The sequence below is a fragment of the Dryobates pubescens genome, chromosome 11 (genome assembly GCF_014839835.1).
Source record: "Dryobates pubescens isolate bDryPub1 chromosome 11, bDryPub1.pri, whole genome shotgun sequence".
Taxonomy (NCBI): domain Eukaryota; kingdom Metazoa; phylum Chordata; class Aves; order Piciformes; family Picidae; genus Dryobates; species Dryobates pubescens.
Window position 1 is genome coordinate 35903167 of NC_071622.1, and position 14507 is coordinate 35917673.

At 45.4% G+C, this 14507-nt stretch overlaps 1 protein-coding gene across 1 annotated transcript in view; it reads left to right on the top strand.

Annotated features, from left to right (window-relative positions):
• The window catches only part of DPYD (dihydropyrimidine dehydrogenase), a 602387-nt gene that overhangs the window by 508497 nt on the left and 79383 nt on the right, over positions 1 to 14507 (top strand). Inside the window, exon 20 of the mRNA XM_054165155.1 lies at positions 12338 to 12517. Coding sequence (XP_054021130.1) covers positions 12338 to 12517 — 180 coding nt within the window. The remainder of the gene's footprint in view (positions 1 to 12337; positions 12518 to 14507) is intronic.

The window sequence follows — 14507 nt, forward strand, 5'->3', positions numbered from 1 at the left end:
GAGCAGAGCAGATTTAGATGGGATGGTTCCACCTGAAAGTGGTGGAACACTGGAACAGGTTGCCCAGGAAGGTGGTTGAGGCTCCATCCCTGGAGATATTCAGGGTAAGCTGGACAGGGCTCTGGGCAACCTGATCTAGTTGGGCATGTCCCTGCTGACTGCAGGGGGGATTGGACTGGATGACCTTTGGAGGTCCCTTCTGGCCTGGACCTTTCTATGATTCTATGATTCTGTAATTCTGTGATTCTATGATTGTATAAAACAAAATCCTTCCTGAAGCACCCTGCATTCACTTACAACTGTTGTCCTTTTCTACCAGAATCTTTAATCAGTGGATCCTAATCAAAGTAGGTCTAGCCTCAACGCTCCATTGAAAACCACCTGAGAGTCATTCATAAATGTTTCACTGACAAGAAGGTGGATTTATGTTCTCAGTACTTATGAGGAAGAATGTTTAATAGAAAGAACCCAAAACTTCCATAAAACAATAGGCAAAGGTAAAACTTCAAATGTATTGTAACATAAGAAAGTTCTTCACTGAGAGAGTCATTCGCCATTGGAATGTGCTGCCCAGGGAGGTGGTGGAGTCACCGTCTCTGGAGGTGTTCAAGAGGGGATTGGATAGAATAGAATAGAATAGAATAGAATAGAATAGAATAGAATAGAATAGACCAGGTTGGAAGAGACCTTCAAGATCATCACATCCAACCTATCAACCAATCCTACCCACCCAATCAACTAAACCGTGGCACCAAGCACCCTATCAAGTCTCCTCCTGAACACCTCCAGTGATGGTGACTCCACCACCTCCCCAGGCAGCCCATTCCCATGGGCAATCACTCTCTCTATGAAGAATTTCTTCCTAACATCCAGCCTAAACCTCCCCTGGCGCAGCCTGAGACTGTGTCCTCTTGTTCTGGTGCTGGCTGCCTGGGAGAAGAGACCAACCTCTGCCTGTCTACAACCTCCCTTCAGGTAGTTGTAGAGAGCAATAAGGTCACCCCTGAGCCTCCTCCTCTCCAGGCTAAGCAGCCCCAGCTCCCTCAGCCTCTCCTCATAGGGCTTGTGTTGCACTTGGTGCCATGGTTTAGTCATGAGGTCTGTAGTGACAGGTTGGACTTGATGATCTTTGAGGTCTCTTCCAACCTTGGCGATTCTGTGATTCTGTGATAAGATCAGCACAGTAAATCTTTAGCTTACCATTTGAGCATGTCAGTAACCCAATTAATGGAACAGCAGAATTGGTAGTCCAGTGTAAAACCTCTCAGAGGTATGTCAGAGGAGTAATAGTGGTTTATCCCCTTGCTATGGTATTAGGATATTAGAAACTGTGGAGTCAAAGGCAAATTTCCTGGTCGGATGGCATTCTGAAAGCTGTTTAATTTAGAGATCCCATGCAGTTTAGAACCAGAGCTGAAATAAGTCTCTGTCTACTGGGGGAGCAAGATGGAATTCTTCTAAATGCTAGAATTTTATCATCTGAAGGGAAAAGAAAAGGGAAAAAAAAAGGTAAAAGAAAGCAGCCTGTGAGACCTAAGAATATAAAAGCATTTGAGAGCTCAGAAGGAGTTTAAATCAATGCAGTGCCAGAGTTGCAGCACAGATGAAAGTGCCTGCTGTCTCCATTGCCAGGAAACTGCTTAGAAACTCTCACTTTGATTTTTTTTGTTTGTTTGTTTTATTTTGTGCTTTTTGTTTAGTAGTCCTTTACATTAGCACTAAATGCAATATATGGGGAAATTGCTGCTTTGATGTGGTACAGCTCCGACAAACTGGAGCTAATACGGCAGAAGAGCGGAGCGCTGTGATTTGTGTTTGCATATACAAACACACACCCATCAATCTTGGGAGTTCTAGGCTGGGGATCACTGCCACACATCTGCCTCCCTGCTCTAGCTTCTGTTTTCATTAACATGACAGTTATTTGACACTCCTAGTCTGAATGAACATTTCCTCCAAGCGAGTGTCTCCTGCCACAAGTTCGTTTGCAGGCAAAGGGGTAGAATAGAATAGAATAGAATAGAATAGAATAGAATAGAATAGAATAGAATAGAATAGAATAGAATGGGTTGGAAGAGACCTTCAAGATCATCACATCCAACCCATCAACCAATCCAACACCACCTAATCAACTAACCCATGGCACCAAGCACCCCATCAAGTCTCCTCCTGAACACCTCCAATGATGGTGACTCCACCACCTCCCCAGGCAGCCCATTCCAATGGGCAATCACTCTCTCTGTATAGAACTTCTTCCTCACAGCCAACCTAAACCTCCCCTGGCGCAGCCGGAGACTGTGTCCTCTTGTTCTGGTATTGGCTGCCTGGGAGAAGAGACCATCATCTGTCTGTCTACAACCTCCCTTCAGGTAGTTGTAGAGAGTGATAAGGTCACCCCTGAGTCTCCTTCTCTCCAGGCTAAGCAACCCCAGCTCCCTCAGCCTCTCCTCACAGGGCTGTGCTCCAAACCCCTCCCCAGCTTTGTTGCCCTTCTCTGGACACATTCCAGCAAGTCAACATCTTTCCTAAACTGAGGAGCCCACTGGTGTGGCCTAACTAGTGCTGAGTACAGGGGCAGAATGACCTCCCTGTTCTTGCTGGCCACACTGTTCCTGATCCAGGCCAGGATGCCTTCTTTGCCACCTGGGCACAGTGCTGGCTCATGTTCAGCCTACTGTCAACCAGCACCCCCAGGTCCCTTTCTGCCTGGCCACTCTCCAGCCACCCTGACCCCAGCCTGTAGCTCTGCATGGGGTTGCTGTGGCTGAAGTAAAATATAGAGATACTTACAATTTATAAACAACATAGAAACTCCTCAGACACCCCTGGATCGCTCCAGGGGGACCATTTACCTCCTTCCCCACTCCCTCCCTCCTGAAGAAAGTGACTTGGGGGTGCTGGTGGATGAAAAGCTCAACATGAGCCACCAGTGTGCACTTGCAGCCCAGAAAGCCAACCAAAGCCTGGGCAGCAGCAAGAGAAGTGTGGCCAGCAGGTCGAGGGAGGTGATTCTCCCCCTCTACTCTGCTCTGGTGACACCCCCTCCTTGCTGTGTCCAGTTCTGGAGCCTCTATTACAGGAAGGCTCTGGAGGTGCTGGAAGGTATCCAAAGAAGGGCCACGAGGATGATCAGAGGGATGGAACTACTCTCCTATGAGGACAGACTGAGGGATTTGGGGCTGTTCAGTCTGGAGAAGAGAAGGCTCCGAGGTGACCTAATTGTGGCCTTCCAGTATCTGCAGGGGGCTACAAGAAAGCTGGGGAGGGACTTTTTAGGGTGTCAGGGAGTGATATGACTGGGGGGAATGGAATAAAACCAGAAATGGGTAGATTCAGATTGGATGTTAGGAAGAAATTTTTCACTGTGAGGGTGGTGAGACACTGGCACAGGTTGCCCAGGGAGGTGGTGGAAGGCTCATCCCTGGAGGTTTTGAAGGCCAGGCTGGATGTGGCTGTGAGCAACCTGATATAGTGTGAGGTGTCCCTGCTCATGGCAGGGGAATTGGAACTGGCTGATCCTTGAGGTCCCTTCCAACCCTAACAATTCTATGATTCCCAATACTTCACACAGCAGTCAATACAGGGATCCCCTGGCAAGGCCATGGGGGAGAGAGAGAAAGAGTGAGAGAGAGAGAGAAGTTGCAAGCAGCAGCAACAGAAGAAGAAAAGAGAGAGCACACTTTATGCCCCTGCTCTACAGTTTTTTTAGTCACAATTTTTTAGCCACAGTTTTTTTTAGATATGTGTCCAGGTGGGGAATCCCTTGTCCTCCTCACCAGCCTCCCTTTCTGGGGTAGCTGATGGGTTAGCCAGCAGAGGCTGCTCACCATCCCCTCCCTTGGCAGCTATTGTCTGGGCAAGGAGCAAAGGTGATTTTATCTTTGTTGATTCACATCAAGAGAGACAAGATTTAGTCTCTTACAGTGATGTGGCCAGAAAAGCCTCAGCCACTTTGTCTGGGTTCTGCATGGATGGCGCAGTTCTTCTACACGATCCCCTAGGTTATGCCAAGGTTTGGACAGGAACCACATCTATTTTGTAGAGAGCAAAACAAAACTGAAGTGCAGCCTCTGGGCAATTTTCCCTCTGGACAAAACCTAGAAGGCTTTACTCAGGCAGAGCTGTCAGCAAGTGGAGCAGGGGATTTGCCTTAGTAAAGACTCCAGAAATTGGCATCAGTTTCTGCTAAAAGCAAAGGTGTTTATGACATTTTGTGACTGGGGTGGTGGTGGTGGTAATCTATCACCAATAATGAGGTTTTTCTTCCAGATATTTAAATTGAAAGTTTCAGAGTGATGTATCACAGTATAACTAAGGTTGGAAGAGACCCCAGGGATCATTGAGTCCAACCTGTCCCAACAGACCTCATGAGTAGACCATGGCACCAAGTGGTAACAGTCATGCAAGCCTGTACAATTCTTTTTGCCCAGCAGTAGCCTGATGACACGTTACTCCAGTTCCTCAAGTAAGATTTGTAATGGTTCTAGATCCTTTGACAAAGTCAGACTGAATAGTTACATTTCTTCAGCCATGGAGCAGACAGGTCATTTCTTATGCAAGGCAGCAGCAGGGCCCTTTGCGTGCCTCTGTCATCGCTGCGTTTCGCAGAGCAGTTTTACTCGGCGCCTGAGCCTGTGATTCATTGATTCACTTTGCATCCCCCCATTCCCCAGTGAGATCCTTTGGTGTGTGTTTGATTTACCAGCAGCAAAGCAGGCATTGTGTCTTTTAGCATCGCAGGCATGTCTGTATAGATTAGAATTGTAACCTGCAGCTGCAGCTTGTGCGGAATGGGTTTGGATTTCAGAATACTAAGGGCGCATTGGCCGATTTGTCTCTGTTGGGACCTAGGAGGCAATCGCTGGAGTCTGGAGCGGGGGAAAGGGCAACAGGTCAGATGTTAAAAATGGAATTGTAGCAGTTACACTGCCAAGGCAGAGGCAGGCAATGCAGTAACACCAAGCTTCTGCAAAATCATCTCCCTGTGTATTAGTGCAATATTAGCTATGAATGTAAGTGTTCCTTTTCTAAGCAGGAAAAATGTAACACCTTTGTCTTGAATTATAGAGTTATAGAATCGTTTGTGTGGGAAGGGACCTCCAAAGGTCATCCAGTCCAATCTCCCTGCAGTGAGCAGGAGCATCCTCCACTAGATCAAGGGGCGTTGTAGACAGGCAGAGGTTGGTCTCTTCTCCCAGGCAACCAGTACCAGAACAAGAGGACACAGTCTGAAGCTGTGCCAGGGGAGGTTTAGGCTGGAGGTTAGGAGGAAGTTCTACACAGAGAGAGTGATTGCCCATTGGAATGGGCTGCCCAAGGAGGTGGTGGAGTTACCATCACTGGAGGCGTTCAGGAGGACACTTGATAGGGTGCTTGGTGCCATGGTTTAGTTGACTAGGTGGTGTTGGATGATAGGTTGGACACAATGATCTTGAAGGTCTCCTCCAACCTGGTTTATTCTATTCTATTCTCCTTAGTCTCCAGGTGCCAAGGTGTGCTCTACCTGGTGTTTGGGCATCTTTCTGTGGCAAAACAAAGGCTGGGGGGCTGTCAGGAGCTTGACCCTGTCACTTACAGCATATAATTTAATCATCAAATTCTCAATATCAAACAAGGATTATGAAGACTGCAGCTCAGATTAATGCAACTGCTTGAATCCATAGACAGTTTCCCCAAGTAGTAGCATGAAACCAGCTTAACTTCCCTTTCATCTTCCCAAAGCAGCTCCTGCTCCCCCACCATCTCCCTGTTTCATCCTCTCAAAGTAGCTCCTGCTCCCTCTATGCCATCCTTCATCCTGCCTAAACAATGATCTTGAAGGTCTCTTCCAGCCTGGTCTATTCTATTCTATTCTATTCTATTCTATTCTATTCATGTCAAGCCTGACTTGGAATATCTCCAGGGTCAGGGTCTCAACTACCTCCCTGGGTGACCTGTTCTTGTGTTCCACCACCCTCACAGGAAAAAACTTCCTCCTAACATCCAATCTAAATCTACTCTTCTCTAACGCTTCAGAGATACCCAAGAGGCAACATCAGAGACCATAAAGAGAGCTCTCTTGCTTTCACTGGACATTTATTCCCACCCTCCAGGCTGGTGGGTTTGACTCTCACATGAGTTGAGCAGAATACAAACACTAATATTTTCTTATGCACGTAGCTTTGCTTCCTCCAGTTCCCATTTAACCTGATCATGAAATTTAAACTCTCCCTGGCCAACAACATGTGTAAAACACACTTTGCCACCACTGTACCCATAGGTGGGGATCCTCAGTGACCCTACATTAAAACACCGAGAAACTTTTCCAACTTGACTTGGTTTCCAAGCAGAGACAAAATGCACTTTCACAAAGCTAACTATAATAGCAGCATGAAACCCACGGTTATATCATTGTAAATGACCTACTTTAGCCCAGGTTCTAGTCCCAAGTTGGAGATAACACAAGCAAGACACCAGGACAACCAACAGCTTCATTGTGGTCTGGGCCTCAGTCTGTCCTGCAGGTTACTCCCAGGGCCTGTTTCACATCTTCCAAAGAAGAAAAAGCTGGTTTCTACCTAAATGTTTCAGGTGAAAGCCTGGGTCAGTGAACAGCTGGGTGTTAACTTTCCTCATTAAACAGTTTCACTTGGCTTGTGTGGGATCAGTGGATATTAAAACCAGGTGCCACCTCTGCCACATGAAGTCACAGGAGGGCTACTTTCCAGAATCTAGGTTGATAACCATGTGAGAACTACCCCACACCTGCTCTGCTTCCTTTACTTGTGCACAAGCAGCTTCTGTTGGCTGCGGGCCACACGCTGCTCGTCTGGCGCCGTATGGCCCTGTGCATGTCCTCAGCTGGGAAGCTGCATTTTGAGTCAGGCTTTTGCTTCTTGATTTAAAGGGAAGCACATTTCACAATGTTTGCTTGGTAAGAGCATGATGCTGGGGAGAGGAGCAGAGCAGGCAGGGTTAGTTGCAGTTCAGTTTCATGGTGCTGCTGCAGACAGTGTGCAAGGCACAGACAACAGCCATTACAGCACCACTCTGCTCACCTTTATCTCCTCTTGAGGTAGTTTAGTAAGACTGGGATGCATGCAAAGCAGTTTGGTCAGCAGATGGAGAGAGGTGATTCTGCCACTTCACTCTGCTCTGGTGAGACCTCTCCTGCAATACTGCAGCCAGCTTTGGAGCCCTCAATACAGGAAGGGCATGGACTTGATGGGGCAGGTCCAGAGGAGGGCCATGGGAATGATCAGGGGGTTGGAGCAACACTACTATGAGGACAGGCTAAGGGAACTGGGGATGTTCAGCCTGGAGAAGGGGAAGCAACCTTCCAGTACCTGAAGGAGGCTATAAGAGGACTGCAGAGAGACTGTTTGCAAAGGTCTGCAGTGACAGGACCAGGGACAATGGCTTCAAACTAGAGCAGAGCAGATTTCGACTGGATGGTAGGAATAGGTTCTTCACCCTGAAAGTGGTGGAACACTGGAACAGGTTGCCCAGGGAGGTGGCTGGGGCCCTTTCCCTGGAGATATTCAGGGTGAAGCTGGACAGGGTTCTGGGCAACCTTATCTAGTTGGGGATGTCTCTGCTGACTGCAGGGGGGGTGGACTGGATGATCTTTGGAGGTCCCTTCCAACCCAGACCATTCTGTGATTCTGTGACTTTAAATGAGAGGTGGTAGGGACCAAAAGGTAGTTCCATTTTAAATATGGACATAGCGGGACTGCCCAGCCTGCTCTTCACACCTGTAAAATAAGACACAATGGAAGAGGGGCTCAGTATTTCTCTTTGCAAGGGAGGGGAAGCAGGCAGCAGAAGGGGAGGCGTTAATGATATGTGGAGACAGCGTGGCTCCGTTCTTCTGCCATTGTCACGGCTGCGTGGGTTTGAGTCTCACCTGGTCTGCTGCCCTGCCACTTCTCTTGTGCTGAAAGGAGGGCACAGTGTCATTCCAACTGGTGACTCAGAGGCAGCCAAGGATGATGCTAAAAACCTCTCTCTGTGGCACAGAAATTGTCATGGCTGATGGGTCAGGGTGACCTTTTCTTTTGGCTTCTCTATTGATCACGTAAGCCTAAACTACCACCTCCCCGTCTGACCTGCGCAACAGGAGGAATGCTGAAGCTCAGAATGCTTTGGGGGATTTACCAAAGGCATGGCAAATCTCATTCTGTTGGTGTGGTAGTTTTAGGCTATGCCTTTAAAATTTTTTCACAGCTCTTGAGCAGAAAAGTAACAAAATGTAAATAAATCACTACTGGGTGCGCAAAGGAAAATAAAGGTAATTCCAAGCATCCCATTGGAGGGGGATCTACCATAAGCCTGCTTGTACCAGAAGAATTCCTTCTTCTCATTTCTTCCCTTCTTGCATTGTTGCTCTGGAGAGATACTAACTTCCTTCTGCTTGACCTTGGCTTCATTGTTTTGGTTACAATCATAGAATCAACAAGGTTGGAAAAGACCTCAAGGATCATCAAGTCCAACCTGTCACCCAAGACCTCATGCTTGCTAGACCATGGCACCAAGTGCCACATCCAATACCCTCTTGAACACCTCCAGGGACTGCAACTCCACCACCTCCCCAGGCAGCCCATTCCAATCGCTAACAGCTCTCTCAGTGAAGAACTTTCTCCTCACCTCGAGGCTGTTAAATCTAACAGCAAATTTCTCTGCTTCTTTCTCCTGTTTGGGCAGGGTTTGGGGGACAGAGAGACAGCTTCTCTGGTCTCTTGACCAGGGGGGGTTCTTGTGTTGTTTATTCATTGTCAGTATCTTTAAATATGGTAAATCCTGTATATTTGTACATATTCATTGCATTCCACTGTAGATTGTAGTTTTTCTTGTAAATACAGCTTCATTTGCTTCCAGCTGAGCTGGTCTAGCAAAGTTAATGTGTGTGGGGGGGGGGAGGGGGGTTGAATTTCAACCCACCACAGTTGTTTTTTGTAAGTGTCAGTGGTTGAATGTCTCTTGGTGCAGGCAAGGCCACTGCCTTTTCTCCCAGTGAAATCAGCGAGAGGCATGTCTTTGCTTAATTATCTGCACCACTGGGCACCACAGTCAGAAGGCTTTTAGAGAAGGGGAGGGTTGTGTGAAACCACTTGCTGATTGTGCTTCCAAGGCTTTCCATTTCAGATCACATTTTGCTGTGGTTCAGAATTTTCCCTTTTCCTTTCAAAACTGCATTTTTGCCTTCCCTTCTGGAACCTGCTTGGCTTCCCAGGGAAGGAAAACAATGTGCTGCACACAGGCTCAGAGGGCTCAAAGGTGAGGTCTTAGCATGATATCATCTTCTGCACGGCTTTACATTATTGCAGTTCATAACCACTGCACCACAAGATGGAAAACAGTCAAAGCCTCTTTATTTATAAGGTTATTACAAGTATCCTCCAGTGGACCTCGTGTGTGTACATCCTGTCAAAATATTTCGGCATTTTGACAACAATGCCTGAACTAGTTTCGAGTGACATGACATGGATTTTCACTCTATTCCTTTAGTTGGCTTATTTTGTTTCCAGTTTTATTATATTTCAGGAATAGCTGGTCAGAGTGTTAGCCATGCACTACAAAAAAAATAAAAATAATTCAAAAAAATAATTAATAATCCCTTGGTAAAATAAATAAATAAATGAAGTAAAAGAAAAATGTATAAAAGCAATAAAAGAAAACCAAAATAATATATAATAAAGGGGGGGGGGAAGAAATTAAAGGAAATGAAATAAATAAAATAAAGAAAAAAGAAAATAAAAGAAAGAAAAATTTTAATTAAAAATAAAATAAAGAAAAAAGGAAAGGAAAGGAAAGGAAAGGAAAGGAAAGGAAAGGAAAGGAAAGGAAAGGAAAGGAAAGGAAAGGAAAGGGAAGGAAAGGGAAGGAAAGGGAAGGGAAGGGAAGGGAAGGGAAGGGAAGGGAAGGGAAGGGAAGGGAAGGGAAGGGAAGGGAAGGGAAGGGAAGAAAAGAACACCAAAATAATATATAATAAAGAAAAGAAAAAATTAAGTGAAATGCAATAAATAAAATAAAGAAAAAAAAATAAAATAAAGAAAAAATTAAATTAAATTAAAAATAAAATAAAGAAAAAAGAAAATAAAATAAAAGAGAAAACCAAAATAATATATAATAAAGAAATAAAATAAAATAAAAAATAAAATTAAATAAAGTGCAATAAATAAAATAAAATAAAAATAAAAATAAGAAAAAATAAATTAAAATGAAATAAAATTAAATTAAAAATAAAAGAAAATAAGAGAGGAAAGGAAAAGAAAGAAAAACAAAAGAATATAAAATAAAGAAAAATAAAATAACACATAAACTAAAATTAAATACAGTAAAATAAAATAAAGAATAAAGAAAAATAAGATAAAATAAAATAAAATAAAATAAAGAAAAGCTAAAATAAAACAAAATAAATAGAAGAAAAAATAATAATAAAAAATATAAATAAAAAACCAAAATAAGATGAAAAGCAATAAATAAAATCAAAGAAAGTAAAGTAAAATAAAATAAAATGGTTTAATTAAGTACCAATTGTTTTGCAGTTGAGTAACTTGTACAGGAATTATAATGTTCTCTATAATTGCTCAGGGAAAACAAAAAAAAAGATTAAAAAGTGTGGAAGCAAGTGGAAGGCCTAACAGACCTAATTAATGGCCACACTGTTTCTCCAGAGAGAATGCACCTGTGGTGGGTTGAAAAATTACCCCCAAAATAAAGACTGCCAGATCAGCTCAGATGGAAGCAAATGAAGCTTTATTCAGAAGCAGACTAAAACCTAGAAATATGGAACACGATGAGTATGGACAAAATAGGCAATATTTACAGGTATTTACAATTTGTAAACAACACAAGAACCTCCCTGGACAAAACCAAGGGGGCTACCAATAGCTTCCCCATCTCTACTCCATTCCCCCCACCATGTACAAGGGGGAAAGGAGAGAAAAGAGCTGAGAGCAGCTTGTTAGTACTTAGCCACAGAATCACAGAATCACCAAGGCTGGAAGAGACCTCAAAAATCATCAAGTCCAACCTGTCACCCAAGACCTCATGACTAAACCATGGCACCAAGTGCCACAGCCAATCCCCTCTTGAACACCTCCAGGGACGGTGACTCCACCACCTCCCTGGGCAGCACATTCCAATGGCTAACGACTCTCTCTGGGAAGAACTTTCTCCTCACCTCCAGCCTAAACTTCCCCTGGCACAGCTTGAGACTGTGTCCTCTTGTTCTGGTGCTGGTTGCCTGAGAGAAGAGACCAACCCCCCACCTGGCTACAACCTCCCTTCAGGTAGTTGTAGGGAGCAATGAGGTCTCCTCTGAGCTTCCTCTTCTCCAGGCTAAACAATCCCAGCTCCTTCAGCCTCTCCTCATACGGCTTGTGCTCAAGGCCTCTCACCGGAATGGAATGGAATGGAATGGAATAGAATAGAATAGAATAGAATAGAATAGAATAGAATAGAATAGAATAGAATAGAATAGAATAGAATAGAATAGAATAGAATAGAATTAACCGGGTTGGAAAAGACCTGTGAGATCATTGAATCCAACCTATCAGTCAACACCATCTAATCAGTTAAACCAGGGCACCAAGCTTAATGGGTGCTTATGGCTGAGATGCCTTTGTTGGAGCCAGCTTCTCCTCAAGGGTGTACAGATGAAGGACAAGAAGCAATGGACACAGACTGGAACACAAGAAATTCTGTTTAAGGTACAGATGCAAGAGGCTTTGACCATTGGACGATTTTGTGTAGCCAGTGTCTCTGGGGATTTTCAGACCGCAACTAGATCTGATCCTGGGTGGCCTCCTCTAGTCAGCCCTTTTCTGACCTGGGAGGTTGGAGGAGACAATCTCCAGAGACACTTTGCAACCTCAGCTAGTCTGTGCTTCCGTGATGTACTTGACTGGGACCTAGCTGGGTATGTCTGTGCTTCCTGAGCAGAGCAGACCAGGGGGGATACCACTGTTTTTCTGCAGGCAAAGGTGTGAGCATCGCTGATGGTTTAGCAGTGTGCTTGATAATCTCAGCATCAGTGCCATGGAAGGCACCTGCGGGGCTGAGCCTGCAGGCTTCCTTTTGGGTAGGCTTCCTTATAGACAGCCTTCAGGTTTGGTCTGAAGGCTGCCATTAGGAAACCCAGGCACAAGTAGTGTTACTGCATCCTTTTTTCCCCTGAACTGCAGTGGTAGTATCATGACATAGGATTAAGCAGCCAATTAGTATCCTGAGTTCATGTAGTTCTTTCCCCATGAAGTGGCAGAAAAGGTCATCTGATAATCAGTATGCCTAAAGAACTTGCTAATTTCATGTGCTCCTCTGCCAGGATGTTGCTGATACAACTTGCATTTTGTAGGTGTGCAGTGCAATCCAGAATCAAGATTTCACTGTCATTGATGACTACTGCACGGGACTGCAAGCTCTTCTTTACCTGAAAAGCATTGAGGAACTTGAGGACTGGAACGGACAGAGTCCTGCCACCATGCGCCATCAGAAAGGAAAACCAGTGCCTAGGATTGCTGATCTGATAGGCAAGGTATGTTCTTTCATTGAAAGCATTGTGTCTTGCCTTTGAATGCCATTCCATAATCATTGTATGCATTTTCTACTCCTTACTTTGGCTAACCAATGCTCCTGTCACAGTCAGTCACTAAGTCTTTTTCCCTCCTGGGAATTGATAAATATCTGAAGGCAGTTTAAGAAGGAAAACGAGAAATGCCTTGCTAGGGGATAATGAGTTCACTGTAAATATGACCTTTCCACTTGATGCACAGCATGGTGTCTTGATAAAAGTGTAGGCTGTAAAGTTACAAATGCATAAAATGCATTCTGGAGCTCCTCATTTTGATGGAAGTCAGCTTGATACATAGTGATACTGATGCTGTGCCAGAAGCTCCTGTGTGTTCCAGGGTGCAACATTCAGGACACTTGGAAACCCCCTGGTACTTGACCTGACTAGCTGAGATAGCTTGAAAAAGCCCACCTATTAGTTGCAACAGTAGGTCAGTTAGGAATGTCTCTTTGTTCATCCTCCCTGAGCTTCTCATGGTCTTTCTCATGGTCTTGTTTAACATCTTTGTTGGCAACATGGACAGTGGCATTGAGGCACCCCCAGCAAGTTTGATGATGACACCAAGCTGTGTGGTGCAGCAGACATGCTGGAGGGAAGGGATCCATCCAGAGGGACCTGGGCAGGCTGCAGAGCTGGGCCCAAACCAACCTCATGAGCTTCAAGAAGACCAAGTGCAAGGTCCTGCATCTGGATCGGGTCATTCTGAAGCACCGATATAGGCTGGGCAGGGACTGGCTTGAGAGCAGCCCTGAAGAAAAGGCCTTGGGGGTGCTGGGGGATGAGAAGCTCAACATGAGCCAGCAGTGTGCACTTGCAGCCCAGGGAGCCAGCCAGAGCCTGGGCTGCAGCAAGAGAAGTGTGCCAGCAGGTCGAGGGAGGTGATTCTTCCCTAGATGATCTGAATGATCCTTGAGGTCCCTTCCAGCCCTAATAATTCTATGATTCTGTGATTCGTGGCTGCGGAGTCCCAGACCCTCTGCAAGGCAGAGAAGCTTCAGGTGAATAGCAGTGATTATGAATAATGTAATAAATTCCACAAGATTGTTTAAACCTAGAAAGGCTGTGGTGGAATATGGACACAAACGCTGGTCCCTCTGAAATCCTAACCTCTGGACTGTCTTTCCTCTGCCCTAGTAGTTCCCTCCTTGAGTCCTGCGTCCAGTTTGGGGCCCTCAATTTAAGAAAGACATTGAGACACTTGAATGTGTCCAGAGAAGAGCAACAAGGCTGGGGAGAGGCCTTGAGCACAGCCCTATGAAGAGAGGCTGAGGGAGCTGGGATTATTTAGCCTGGAGAAGTGGAGGCTCAGGGGAGACCTTATTGCTGTCTACAACTACCTGAAGGGAGGTTGTAGACAGGAGGGAGTTGGTCTCTTCTCTCAGGCAACCAGCACCAGAACAAGAGGACACAGTCTCAAGCTGCACCAGGGGAAGTTTAGGCTGGAGGTGAGGAAAAAGTTCTTCCCAGAGAGAGTTGTTAGCCATTGGAATGTGCTGCCCAGGGAGGTGGTGGAGTCACCGTCCCTGGAGGTGTTCAAGAGGGGATTGGATGTGGCACTTGGTGCCATGGTTTAGTCATGAGGTCTGTGGAGACAGGTTGGACTTGATGATCTTTGAGGTCTCTTCCAACCTTTGGTGATTCTGTGTGTGTGAGTTGCAGACCCATAAGGGCTGCAGACCCCTCCCACCAGGTCACCAGCAGATCCATGCTGAGAAGCAGGGAGTTCTAACTGGCCTCCTACTGATGCTCCACTGCCTACTGCTCTAAGCAAAATACCTGCCCAGCAGGGAGGCTGAGCTTTTGTTTCTGGTTCCTCGAGGGGATCACTTTGAAGACTGATTTCAGTTATACAACATGCCTATTGATTATCCTTCCAAAAATCTGATATAGCAACGTTGAAACTGTTGTCGAAAGGAAAGAATTACAAAAGGATAGGATTTGGAGTGTCAAACGC